The sequence below is a fragment of the Bufo bufo genome, chromosome 9, assembly GCF_905171765.1.
Source record: "Bufo bufo chromosome 9, aBufBuf1.1, whole genome shotgun sequence".
Lineage (NCBI taxonomy): Eukaryota > Metazoa > Chordata > Amphibia > Anura > Bufonidae > Bufo > Bufo bufo.
The window spans coordinates 34,309,554-34,324,337 of record NC_053397.1 but is presented as its reverse complement, the minus strand read 5'-3'; the positions used below and the strand labels follow the sequence as shown (position 1 = coordinate 34,324,337).

At 45.4% G+C, this 14,784-nt stretch overlaps 1 protein-coding gene across 1 annotated transcript in view; it reads right to left on the bottom strand.

Moving 5' to 3' along the window:
- Window positions 1-11,135: 11,135 nt before the first annotated feature.
- Window positions 11,136-14,784, bottom strand: part of LOC120979104 (peroxisomal acyl-coenzyme A oxidase 2-like) — a 48,671-nt gene continuing 45,022 nt past the window's right edge. Inside the window, exon 14 of the mRNA XM_040407646.1 lies at window positions 11,136-12,343. Coding sequence (XP_040263580.1) covers window positions 12,281-12,343 — 63 coding nt within the window. The 3' untranslated portion in view covers window positions 11,136-12,280. The remainder of the gene's footprint in view (window positions 12,344-14,784) is intronic.

Below are 14,784 nucleotides of genomic sequence, written 5' to 3'. Positions count from 1 at the left end.
ATTATAGGGGTCATCCATTGAGTTGAGCGGACACCTGGAAGTTCGGGTTCGATGGGTTCGGCCGAACTTCGCAAAAAAGTTTGAGTTCGGGACCTGAACTTGACCCTGAACCCCATTGAAGTCAATGGGGACCTGAACTTTTGAGCACTAAATGGCTCGAAAAAAGTTATGGAAAGGGCTGCAAAAGGCAGCAAAATATGGTTAAGAGTATGGCAAGTGCTCTGCAAACAAATGTGGATAGGGAAATGACTTAAAATAATATAAAATACGTAAAAATAAAAAATAATAATCTTGATCTAGGAGGAGGAGGTTGACGAGGCGGTGGAAGTGGCAGTGGAGAAGGAGGAGGTAGCCAACACAGTTTTTTTTTTTTGTTTAAATTTGGGTAGACCCCAAAACATTGGGAAATATAAAAAATAAAACAAAGAGAGAGTGCGCTGGAGTATAACAATGGCTGGTTAAGGCTGGTATACATGTCTATTCTGCACAAGGTACGGACAAGTCCTGTGGGATCCCTGCCTGGTTCATTTTAATGAACGTGAGCTTGTCCACGTTGGCTAGGCACACGTTCAGACAATACACTGGCTGCAGGGCAGGCCAGCACTCCAAGGCATAAAGGGCAAGCTCAGGCCATGTGCCCAATTTGGAGACCCAGAAGTTGAAGGGGGGCAGACCCGTCATTCAGTACGTGTAGGCGTGGGCACACATACTGCTCCACCATGTTGGTGAAATGCTGCCTCCTGCTAAGACGTTCCGTATCAGCTGGTGGTGCTGGTTGTTGTGTCGGTGTGCTGACAAAGCTTTTCCACATTTCGGCCATGCTAACCCTGCCTTCTGAGGGGCTGGCGGTGCCCCAGCTGTGTTGGTGACCTCTTCCTCTGCCTTCGCCTTGTGCTTCCACTGAGCCCCCGCTGTCAGGAGGGAATGCCACCAGCAGCGCGTCTACCAGCATGCGCTTGTAGTCGCGCATCTTCTGATCAGTAACAGATGTTTTTACTAAATTTAGTTCCCTGTCACCTATGCAGGTAACAGACGAATTTTAGAAATTTAGGTCCCTGTCACCTATGCAGAGCAGTGGTTTGTATACGGCAAAAATTGTAAAATGTCACCTGAGAATGTAACAGACGTTTTTCTTTTGCTGTGCTGGTGCCTCTGAGCGACCACCGCCTCTTCCTCCAAACTGCACACGTCTCTCACATGACCTTGATTCCATGTGGAATCTAGTATCTCATCGTCCTCCACATCATCTTCCACCCAGTCTTCACCCCTGCCCTCCTTGTCGGTCTGCAGAAAGCCGCAGCAGTTGGCACCTGTGTTTCGTCATCATCAGAGACGTGCTGAGGTGGTCTTTCCATGTCCTCATCCTGAAACATAAGTGGTTGGGCATCGGTGCACTCAATCTCTTCCACTTCTGGGACAGGGCTATGTGGATGGCCCACGGAAACCCTATCAGCAGAGTCATCAAAAAGCAGAAGTGCATGACTTGGAGCTCAGACTGCTTGGCTGATTTGCAATTGGGTGAGTTGAAAGACTGATGGACATCGGCTGCAGGTGGCAACTCTGATCTTTCAGCAGGGGACTGGGTGGGAGACAATGTGAAGGAACTGAAGGCGCTGTCAGACACCCAATCTACTATCGCCTGTACTTGTTCTGGACTCACTATTCGTAGAGAGGCATTCGGCCCTACCAAATAATGCTGAAGGTGTTTCACTTGTGCGTGTAGCTGGCACAGATCGACCACGTCCTCTCCCTGCAACAGGAGCTCCACCAGCAGCAACACGCCCGGGGCCACGTCCCTTATTTGATGCTCTCCTCATTCTTTGCGTTCACTAATCAAATTAACAGATGGTTTATGTCAGGCGACAATGTAACCGCCAATAGTCAACAATTAAGTTAATTGACAGAAAGGCTGTGCCGGTGTCATAAAGAGGAAAAATTTCTTGACGTCACATGACAGTGTGACAGTTGAATTGAATACAATTACTTCACTGTCAAAAAAAATTATTTTAATTTGTCAAACAGCAATGTAACAGCAGTATTTACTGGTTTTATTTGACTGCCAGAAATGCAGCGCAGTCTGCAAATGTACTATCTAGCACAAAAAGTGTTATTTCTTCAACCAACAATGTAACATCAGTATTTAATGGTTTTATTGGACTGTCATAAATGCAGCATAGGCCGCAAATGTACTTTCTAGCGCAACAGATGAGAATTTGTCACCCAACAATGTAACAGACGAATTAGTGAAATTTATGTCCCTGTCCGCTATGTAGAGCAGGGGTATATCACAGCCAAAAAGTGGTGAATGTCACCCAACAATGGCACAGACGATTTTTTTAAACTTATTGCCCGGTCTGCTATGCAGTGCAGGCAGCAAAGGTACTTTATTGTCCAAAAAAAGTTTTTTTTCTCACACACAATGAAACAGATGGATTTAACTGTATTTCTTTAACTACCAGAAATGCAGCACAGGGCAAAAAGGTACTTTATTGCCCAAAAACAAGGTTTTTATTTAACCCTAAATGAAACAGATGGATTTAACTGTGATTATATTTCACTCTCACAAATGAATCACAGGGGTTTTTAACATAAAAAATGGTGGCTATGTCACCCCTACAATGGAACAGATGGATTTGCTGAATTTATGTGCCTGCCTCTCACATATGCAGTGCAGGCCTCAGAGGTACTTTGCAAAAAAAATAAAGTAAATATGTCACCCCACAATGGAACAGATGGATTTAACTGATTATATTTCGCTCTCAGAAATGCAGCACAGGGGTACTTTACAGAAAAAAATGGGGATATGTCACCCCCTGTGTCCCTGAACTCACATACGGTATTATTTTCCCTTCCCTTGGCACATACGCAGTGCAGGTGAACTTTACAAATGGGTATATGTCGGCCACTGAACTACAAGAACAGGATTAAATTATTGTCCCTGGCACATATGCTGTGCTGGTGCACTGCGGATGCACAAAATGGCCGCCGACGCCCAACTAACGGACGGACGGATTAAAACCTTTTTTTCAGTCTCACTGGGCTCAGGGCAGGGTACAAAAATGTTGCATTGCACCCCCAAAACAAAAAACGCTGTAGATCGCAGACTTCACACCAAGTGCAGATATCAGAGTCTTTCCTAATCTCTCCCTCACAGCAGCAGCATCCTATCCCTACAACTAGTAAGAGCAGAGTGACGAGCGGCGCTATGTGACTCAAGCTTATATAGAGGCTGGGTCACATGCTGCACTTGGCCAATCACAGCCATGCCATTAGTAGGCATGGCTGTGATGGCTTCTAAGGGCACACTAGGTAAACGCTTGTTGATTGGCTGCCCTGCAGCCTTTCAAAAAGCATCATTAAATCGCCGAACTCAAACTTTTACGAAAATGTTCGGGTTCGGGTCCTGGTACAAAAAACCCTAAAGTTCGGTATGAACCCGAACCTTTCAGTTCGGGTTCGCTCATCCCTAGTCATCCGCCATTATCACCTATACCAAGGTGATCCTGCCATTTGAAATAAGTGAGGAGTAGGAATGAGTGAACTTGTGTTTTCAAGTTTGGCGTACAAGGTTCGGGTTATCTAAGAATATGTTATGGATTCCACCACACTCGGACTGGCCCACAGGGGTACAGGGGAATCCCCCGGTGGGCCCCTAGTCCCCCACCCCCTGCACACCTGGCACATAACACATTAGATTTACTGCACTACATACATATATTCAATGTACAGCACCTCAACCAGCCTATATTCAGGGCAGTCTTTAATGCGGGGAAAAATAGGCAGCTGCCCGGGGCCCAGTTGCTCCTGGGGGGCCCAAGGCAGATGCCTCTTGAGTCCCGCTGCCCAGTGGCGTAGCGTGGGGGGGAGTTGCCCCGGGCGCAAAATTCCAGGGGGCGCTAGCAGGGCCGCACCACCAATTAGGCAAAGTGAGGCAATGGCCCCAGGCGGTGCGGCCCTGGTGACAAGTGGGGGGGCGGCGGCAGGGCACAGGGAGATGAGCGCTTCCATTGTGGAAGCGCTCATTTCCATAGTCATCTGTATCACCGTCCTCAGGACAGAGATACAGATAGATGTGCTGCGGCGGGGCAGGGGACGTAGAGGCATGCCTGCAGCCTATCAGAGGCCGGTGCAGGCGGTGCGATGGCGTCATCACGTTGCCTGAGCCGTACAGCGCGAGACACAGGCCGGAAGAGGCCTGAATCGCATCGCTGCCAGCCTGATGGAGGTAAGTACAAGTGTTTATTTTTTTATATGGTACTACTTACTGGCACATGATTGGGTGGCATCTATGGGGGCACTTGTTACTGGCACATTATTGGAGGGCACATCTTAGGGCTCTTTCACACTTGCGTTGTCCGGATCCGTCGTGCACTCCATTTGCCGGAGGTGCCCGCCGGATCCGTAACAACGCAAGTGAACTGAAAGCATTTGAAGACTGATCCGTCTTCAAAATGCGTTCAGTGTTACTATGGCACCCAGGACGCTATTAAAGTCCTGGCGGCCATAGTAGTAGTGGGGAGCAGGGGAGCAGTATACTTACAGTCCGTGCGGCTCCCGGGGCGCTCCAGAATGACATCAGAGCGTCCCATACGCATGGATCACATGATCCATGCGATCACGTCATCCATGCGTGTGGGGCGCCCTTACGTCATTCTGGAGCGCCCCGGGAGCCGCACGGACTGTAAGTATACTGCTCCCCCGCTCCTCACTACTACTATGGCAGCCAGGACTTTAATAGCGTCCTGGGTGCCATAGTAACCATTCAGAAAAAGCTAAACGTCGGATCCGGTAATACGCCGAAACAACGTTTAGCTTAAGGCCGGATCCGGATTAATGCCTTTCAATGGGCATTAGTTCCGGATCCGGCCTTGCGGCAAGTGTTCCGGATTTTTGACCGGAGCAAAAAGCGCAGCATGCTGCGGTATTTTCTCCGGCCAAAAAACGTTCCGTTCCGGAACTGAAGACATCCTGATGCATCCTGAACGGATTTCTCTCTATTCAGAATGCATGGGGATAATCCTGATCAGGATTCTTCCGGCATAGAGCCCCGACGATGGAACTCTATGCCGGAAGAAAAGAACGCAAGTGTGAAAGAGCCCTTACTGGCACATTATTGGGGGACACATCTTACTGGCACATTATTGGTGGCACTTTTTACTGGCACATTATTGGGGGCATCTACTGAGACCACAAAGAAGGGGTATTTGGGGGGGCGGAGCCAGCAGAGCATGTTGCAGGATGCTTGAGCTTTGAGCTCCTCACCACACTGCCCGGCTTACTAGCTAAAATAGCGATTTTACCTGCCAAAACATGGGCAAACTGAGCAAAGAGAGAAGCAAGGACCCGGAGAGTACCCCGCGGGTCAAGAAATCCCAAGGGGACATGAATAAATACTTCCAGAAGAAGTTGTCTTTAGCGGCCGAGCGCTGTAAAATGGCGGCTGCAGATTACAGTGAAGCGGCTCATGAGGAAGAAGACTCAGATGGCGCGAGCTCGTGCACCCACTCTGAAGCGCATGGTGGGGAAGACCTGATGGCCATCACCAGATCCTTCCTGAAGCACACGTTGGCGCAAGCCTTAACCCCAGTAATGAGGGAGCTGGCCGATATAAAGTCGGAGGTAAAGCACATGGGGCACAGAGTGGAGGCTCTGGAAGAATCTCAAGCTGCAATAGTCCAGCATAGCAAAGGGATGCAAACTCAAGTGCAATCACTTTGCTCACAGATTAATAACGCTTACCTGTATCTTGAAGATCAAAAGTCGGGGAAGGAGAAAAAATGATTAAGGGGCATACTCAAATCTATTTCAGCTGATGAGCTGATGGAAGCAGCCCGACGCATTTTCGCCATTTTGCTGGGCCCGGATAGTGCAGCCACCATCACGGTAGAAAGAGCCCACAGGGCTATGAGACCGAAACCTCCGGCGGGGGATCCTCCCAGAGACACGGTCTGCGCATTGCTAAATTATTTGGACACTGCGTAAGTCCTAAAAGCAGCAAGAGATCGGGAAGAAATCCTGCTTGACGACCATAAGATTCTGCTATTCCAAGATTTGGCCGCAAGCACTCTGGTTAAGCTCAGAGCCCTTTGCCCGCTCACGTCAGAGCTGAGATCTAGGAAGCACCCCATTAGATGGCTGTTCCCTTTCGGTTTGAGCACTTCCATCAATAGGAGACAGATCCTTGTGAGACACCCTGACGATCTACCAAAGATATGTGAAGCACTTGATATCGCGCCGATGGACATTGCACCTTGGCTCCCGGTCGCAGACTTAGAAGAACTTCCCCAGTTGACCGCCCCTTCTCCGTGGAACCGGGTGACGAAGTTCAAGTCTCCAAAGAAGAGAGCTGATCCAGCAGACTGAGGTTCCACACGTGAGACTCATGTGAAAATGCTTTAACATCTTCCTTTTTAGGTCCGACTGGAGGGACTCAAAAGCACAGTTACTGGTTTACAGATGTGATTAACGTAATGTTTGTAATTACATCAACTTCCTATAGTAGGATTTAGAAGTTTGCCCAGTTTATAGCTTACCATTATTCTCATAACTGAATATATAACTGGTTTGGTTATTCTTTATTAGAATTGTATAGATCCTTGTGGGCTCTGGTGAGGGATCTTGGGGGTAGATCGGGCAATGTAATCTCTGAGCCAGTTTGAAGATGTTTCGGCCCCTCCCCTGAGGCGATACCCCAGAGCCTTCAATTCAATACAGACCTGTATTAAATAGCCTTAAGCAGGTTACACTCATTCTAAGCCACGGTCGTGGTGCTCCGAATATGACCTTGGCTCACACCACTAAGTTACCACCCCTAACACTCTTTCCTCTTTATTTTACCTTATTCATACGCAGATGTGCGTTTCAGAGGTGTCTGCACCTCTATTTTAGGTTGACACTTGTATATGGTTCACTTTTTTTTTTTTAAGTCAGTTAGGATCTTTATACTATTGCTAGCCTCTAGCATTAAACAACTCTCAAATGGCTAATGTCACAGTAGTGACACTTAACGTGAACGGGATGAACATAGGGCAAAAACGCAGTCAGATATATCATATGCTTAGGAAGGAGAAAGCAGATATAGCTTTCCTTCAAGAAACTCATTTCAGGCATCTCCATGTACCAAGCTTGTTACATACTCCATGTACCCAGCATGCTACATACTCATCAGCAGCGAGGGGAGTATCCATAGGGTTAGGTAAAAATGTCCCTTTAGTGATGTCGGCTAAACTGGTAGATCCAGAAGGTAGATATTTGTTTATTAAGGGTAAGATCCTGAACTCTGCGGTTACACTTGCCAACTTGTATGCTCCTAACACTAAGCAGGTTGCTTTGTTAACCCAGACATTAGATATCCTGAAATCTTTCGCTGAAGGAACACTCATCATGGGCGGAGACTTCAAGCTGGCCTTAGATTTTTCTAAGGACTCCACCTCCAACTCTGTCTCAGTATCTCTAAAACAAATTCGCAAGCTCCAAATAGGGTTAGCGGAATTGGGAGTATCTGATGTATGGAGAATTTTTAATCCAGGGGACAGGGATTATACTTACCATTCCCGAGTCCATAAGTCTTACCAAACGGCTGGACTATTTATTCCTCTCAAATAATGCTCTCCCTTCGGTCATAAACACTTCAATAGGCTCTATAACAGTATCAGACCATGCCCCAGTAAGCTTACAAATGAGGCTTCAGAATATACCACCTAAAGCATGGTCTTGGAGGCTAAATACCACTCTAATCGAAGATACGCTTAACAAGGAGCATATAAAGGAGAGGATCTTGGATTATTTTAGAAATAATGATACCCCCAACCTATCCAGAACAATATTATGGGAAGCCCACAAAACAATTAGGGGAGAAATGATTAGCCTAGGTACCAAAGTAAAAAGACAAAGAACAAAAAAAATAGACTCCCTTCTTCTACAGATCTCCACAACATAAGTCTACTTTGTCAGAAGATATCCAAAATACACTTAGCCTTTTACGCTCCCAATTGAAAGACATGTTAAATGTCAAGTCAGCTAGGACCTTACAGTCATTGCGTTTTAAATATTACTCACATGGGGACAAAGGTTCTAAGTTAATGTCCTCCCTTCTGAAAGCCCAGAGAAATAAAACCTTTATTAGTGCTTTTAAATCTAAAGAAGGCAACAGACTGACCACGACCCCTGCCATAGCAGAGGAATTTTGTAGATTTTATAAAATCTACGGAACGGAAACGGAAGACATACGGATGCATTTCCGTATGTGTTCAGTTTTTTTGCGGACGCATCGACTTGAATGGAGCCACGGAACGTGATTTGCGGGCAATAATAGGACATGTTCTATCTTTAAACAGTATGGAAAAGCGGAAATACGGAAACGGAATGCATACGGAGTACATTCCGTTTTTTTTGCGGAACTATTGAAATGAATGGTTCCGTATACGGAACGCAAAAAACGGCCAGTAAACGGGGAAAAAAAACGGTCGTGTGCAGGAGGCCTTAAGGTAACAGTCAACATCAGCGTGAATGGTACAGTTGGATGACTCTAGCTTGTTGTAACTATACTGCTACCCTTTATTAGTTCCTCGCGCCATTTTGGCGTTATGGATTGGTCTTATGGCCATATAACTACAGAGTCGGAGATATGTTCTAATGATCTTCAATTGTGCTATATTCTCTGATGTACACTATTTGTGTTATTTGATGTTTTTCTAATAAAAAACTTGTCAAATAAAGATTTAAAAAAAAAATCTTTTTTAGGGGTATTTTAATAGGGGGGGGGGGGCTCTGTATAGGGGCATTTTATACTAGGGCACATTATGGTGGGTACTATGGGCCCCATTGACTTTAAGGGAGCCGAGATGCAATACCAGGCACCATTACTAGACAGGAGTAGGGCTGTTTTTGAAATAATGTCCTGTTCTTGTCTGCAAAATGGACAAGAATGTGCTTTACACATCTTTTCTGGCCCCATTGATATGAACAAGTCCGCATCCGGAAACTACGGTTGTGTGCATGAGGCCTAAAACAAAGTACACAGCACCTTCATTGCTAGTGAAGCTGTACGCAGCCACTTAGCCTTTGCAGATGTTTCAGACAAACCCACACGGGTGCTGGTTTCAAAAGAGAAAAAACTCATGTCGTTTTTCATGCAGATTTCTGTGCATTTTCACACTAAAAACTAAATGCGTTTGCAGATTTTCCACATATCTTACCTTTTGCATTGAAAAGGGTGAAATCCGCACACAGAAAAGAAAAAAGAAATAAAAAATAAAAAATGTGTCACTTGACAATTACAGGGATGCTCAACCTGCGGCCCTCCAGCTGTTGCAAAACTAGAACTCCCAGCATGCCCTAAAAGCTGTAGGCTGTGCAGGCATGCTGGGAATTGTAGTTTTGCAACAGCTGGAGGGCCGCAGGTTGGGCATGTCTGCTTTAGACAGTCTGAATGAAGCCAGTCACAATCTGGTTTACGGCGATAAAATTGATTCTTTATTTCATGTTGGTAACACATTTTCATATAATGTGGGTTTAGTTTCCATATTAAAGCCTCAAATCTCAGATTTCCTGTAGTTCTAATAAACCAGACTTAGATCAGCATAGAAACCCACAGCGGATATCCGGGTGCTGCGGTGGAAATATGATGCCAAAATGCACCCCCCATGACCGTCATCTGATGGCAGCCTAACATAGCGCAGTAAAATCCAAGCGGAGTTCTGGTCAGCACATTTGTTATATATATTTTTATTATTTATTTATTTGTTTTTAAATAGTTATTTTATAATTTTATATATCAGGCATAAGATCAGTAGACATTTAGGGAACATTATTTAGTTTTTTAGTTTTTTTTTACCGTCTATATGGAGATCCAGCTGACCTTAAAGGGCTTCTGTCACCCCACTAAACCTTTTTTTTTTGCTTACTTATAATCCCCACACTGCGATATATGCCTACATAATCAAATTAATCATTTTGGTCCTGTAGATTTTGTTTAAAACATGCTTTTGAAATATGCAAATTACCTTGCTACCAGCAAGTAGGGCGGCTACTTGCTGGTAGCAGCCGCATCCTCCGATCCTAAAGACGCCCCCTCCGCATTGTGATTGACAGGGGCAGGGAACGGAATTGTTCTCTGCTGGCCCTGCCTGTTAGCATTCAAAATCTGGCGCCTGCGCCGCGGCCGTACCTGTCTTCAATCGGCGCAGGCGCACTGAGAGGCGGCCCTCGCTCGGCCGCTCCATCCTCAATGCGCCTGCGCCGGGTGTAGATGTGACGTCATCGGCGCAGGCGCATTGATGATGGAGCGGCCGAGCGAGGTCCGCCTCTCAGTGCGCCTGCGCCGATTGAAGACAGGTACGGCCGCGGCGCAGGCGCCAGATTTTGAATGCTAACAGGCAGGGCCAGCAGAGAACGATTCCGTTCCCTGGCCCTGTCAATCACAATGCGGAGGGGGCGTCTTTAGGATCGGAGGATGCGGCTGCTACCAGCAAGTAGCCGCCCTACTTGCTGGTAGCAAGGTAATTTGCATATTTTAAAAGCATGTTTTAAACAAAATCTACAGGACCAAAATGAATAATTTGATTATGTAGGCATACATCGCAGTGTGGGGATTATAAGTAAGCAAAAAAAAAAAAAAAGGTTTAGTGGGGTGACAGAAGCCCTTTAATCTTTATCCACATGCACGGAACGAACCAGGTAAGTCCTTTGATTGTAGAGAAACGAAAAGAAAGGTTCCAGCACTTGAATGCGATTTTGTTGCATAGTCTTTATTTTCAAAAACAGCTTCACATGTATGAACACATCCCTGCTATCCCGCACAATTGACGCGTTTCGAACTTGCGTTCTTAAATATATATTTTTTTTTTTACTGCAATGCATTTTTCTTTTGCCCACGGAGCAGACAAGAGAAGGATGATAGTTTCCACAAAGGGGGCAGTTCTAAAACCCAGTGGGCCCCTGGTGATCCGGTGACTAAATGCTGATATTCTATACAGTCATCATCAGGGGGTGCAAAAAAAGAAGAAAAAAAAAAAGAAAAGTGGAGCAGTTTCCTACAGCAAGTAATCAGAGTAAAGCTCTAATTTTTGGAGGCCCTTTTAATAATAATCTTTAGTTCTATAGCGCCACCATAGTCCGCAGCCGGCCTCAAAAGAAATGTTTTTTAAGGCACGTTTCAAGCAAAGAAAGTTGAGCATCAACCTGAATGTCCGGAACAATGCATTCTAGAAAGCAGGTACAGCTTGAGAAAAGTCTTGAAGACCAGACAGAGGTTCGAATTATGGAGGATGTTAGTCTTAGATCATTGGCAGAATAGAGAGCAGAAGAAGGGTGGTAGATGGACATCAGAGAGGAGGAGATGTAAGGAGGTGCAGCACTGTGGAGAGCTTTGTGGGTGAGAAGTTTTGGCCGTTTCCACAATGAGAAAAGGGCGGATTCTGGAGATGTTCTTAAGGTGCAGGTGACAAGTGATTGACTATTGGAAGCAAAGGAAATATCTGAGTCACACATAACCCCAAGACAGTAGGCATGCTGCCCAGGAGTTACGATTGTGCCACAGACTGAAACTGAATTATTAGGTTTAGGCCTCATGCACTCTGCAAATTGCAGATCCGCAAAATACAGATACTATCTTTGTTGCATCCGCATTTTTTGCAGCCAAGTATAAGACATGTTCTATCCTTTCGTGGAATGGACCTACAGATGTGGAAGGCACACGATCGTTAATTTGCCTTCTGCATCCATATGTCCGTTCTGCAAAAAGATAGAATATGTCCACAAAATGCGGACCACGGACCCAGTGAAGTCAGCGGGTCCGCAAAAAAGGTGCAGATGACACATTGACAGGATCAACGATTTGCAGACCACAAAATGGATACGGTTGTGAGCTTGAGGCCTTAGGTAGGTTAGTAGATGGGGGAAAGACAAGAAGTTCCGTTTCTAAGAGACTCTGTTTCAGCTACAGAGAGGACAGAGGAGATTTAGAGAGGAAAGAGGCAACTAGCTGCCGCTTCTCCACTCTTCACATGCACCATTTCTGGTCAATCTCTTCTCTAGCTGACATCGTGATCTTCTGTAGAAGTTTACATTTACAGTTCAGATTAATGGCTTTTCTTCCAGACATTGATTGACGGCAGCCGAGATGAGGCCTCAGACATAGTTTCGCTCTACCATTAATTCCTTGAGATTCTTATCAGTGACTAAAAACTTTATAAAAACCATCCCTGAGGTGTGAAAACAGGAAAAGAGCACACGTTATAATCACGTAATGTGGCATCTGGGTCTTGTGGGAATGTCCTCTTCATAATTTGGATTGATTGCTTTGCAGGTGAGGCTTCAGGTAAGTCTCAAACACTGGAGTCACCTGCAAGAGAATTAGAAAGGGGTATATTATCCACACCACAGATTTAGTATTGAGCAATACTCAGGAAATGCAACTAAATTTAGATTTTATTTAATCACAGGAGACCACTCTATCCTATATTCTCTTTGAGGTCGAGGCGAGTCTCTGAGGCCTCTGCCTTATTGTTGGATGAAACGTTTTAGAGCCGGTGATACGTGCGTCTTTATTAGTATAGTGTGAATAGGAGCTTTTGGACTTGTTCCTGGTTTCTCCGTGCTCGGCTTCATCCATGCAGTTAGGTGCCTGACTACATTTTTTATAAATAAATTTTTGAATGTCCCACCAAGCAGAGGACAAGCATATAGAACAGTAAGACCTTATGCACATGGCAGAGCCCCCATAACATAATGCTCTATCAGATGCCATTCTCTTGGGGGAGAATAGCTCACTAACATGGGATCTTAGCATACAACAAAAAAAAAAATTATAAATATGAAAATAGATGCATACTGAGGCATCCTACGGTCATGTTGCCCACAAGCACTGGTGATCCAGGCTGCTGTATGTGGGGATGAATTTTTTTATTTATTTTTTATTGCATTTTACTCATTTTGGGCTAAAAGTTATTTTTTCAATTGGTCTTTATTAAAAATATTCAACGGTTCTGTCACAAAGGATTGTTTAGCAGTGTTAAATCGTACTTTCACTTTGTCCCGGTCATCTAAAACCATTTTCACTAAAGTACTAAGAGGTCATAAACTCTTATTTCAGCCACATTCTTATCAGTAAGATAAGGCACTGAGCTATAATGAGTGTTTGTAGGGTCAGAGATAAGGAGCTCGTCAGCTGAGCTGCCTGACAGGAAACAGTAAAAATACAGAGCCTGCTACTAGAGAAACTCAAGCTTGTACAGAGAAAGGCTGTTAAACAAAACAAGCAATGCAACAGCTCACTGCAAACCAAATAAAGTACAAAATTGCTTCTAATTGCAAATGCTGAACTAATAAGTTAGAGATACTTGGCAAATCGTTTTGTACAAAATTATTTGAGCCCGTCTGCCGAACGTCAAGGCAATCTCTAGTTAGACGGGTTCCTAACACTAAATATACCTGTTATGTGCCATAGTGGCTATCATATAATTCAGAAAGTGCAGGTCCCACTTACATGCTGGATCCGCCAGAATTTCCGGTGCCAAAATGGCCTCCATTATATCCAGGGAAAGCAGTTACCAGCATGCACGCCGGGCCCACTCCACACCACCCCTGGCGCCACATGGTCACCAAGGACTGCAATGAGAGTCCACACACTATCTCTCTCCTGGTGCCAGATGGCTTCAGTGAGTGAGGTGGAGCGGGCCAAGCTATATACTAACACTAATTAAAAACCTGTGGGACAGACGAGCTGGTCAGGAGTACACGACTGGGGAGGCAGCCACACCTCCAGCACAAGCTGCAAAGAAAAAGGGGGTCAGTCAGCACATCCCAAAGCGCAGGGGCATGTTGCTATGGCTGAGAACAAGACTGTTAAACAAAACAAGCAATGCAACAGCTCACTGCAAACCAAATAAAGTACAAAATTGCATCTAATTGCAAATGCTGAACTAATAAGTTAGAGATACTTGGCAAATCGTTTTGTACAAAATTATTTGAGCCCGTCTGCCGAACGTCAAGGCAATCTCTAGTTAGACGGGTTCCTAACACTAAATATACCTGTTATGTGCCATAGCGGCTATCATATAATTCAGAAAGTGCAGGTTCCACTTACTAACAGTCTTGTTCTCAGCCATAGCAACGTGCCCCTGCGCTTTGGGATGTGCTGACTGACCCCCTTTTTCTTTGCAGCTTGTGCTGGAGGTGTGGCTGCCTCACCAGTCGTGCACTCCTGACCAGCTCGTCTGTCCCACAGGTTTTTAATTAGTGTTAGTATATAGCTTGGCCCGCTCCCCCTCACTCACTGAAGCCATCTGGCACCAGGAGAGAGATAGTGTGTGGACTCTCATTGCAGTCCTTGGTGACCATGTGGCGCCAGGGGTGGTGTGGAGTGGGCCTGGCATACATGCTGGTAACTGCTTTCCCTGGATATAATGGAGGCCATTTTGGCACCGGAAATTCTGGCGGATCCAGCATGTAAGTGGAACCTGCACTTTCTGAATTATATGATAGCCGCTATGGCACATAACAGGTATATTTAGTGTTAGGAACCCGTCTAACTAGAGATTGCCTTGACGTTCGGCAGACGGGCTCAAATAATTTTGTACAAAACGATTTGCCAAGTATCTCTAACTTATTAGTTCAGCATTTGCAATTAGATGCAATTTTGTACTTTATTTGGTTTGCAGTGAGCTGTTGCATTGCTTGTTTTGTTTAACAGTCTTGTTCTCAGCCATAGCAACGTGCCCCTGCGCTTTGGGATGTGCTGACTGACCCCCTTTTTCTTTGCAGCTTGTACAGAGAAAGGGTCTC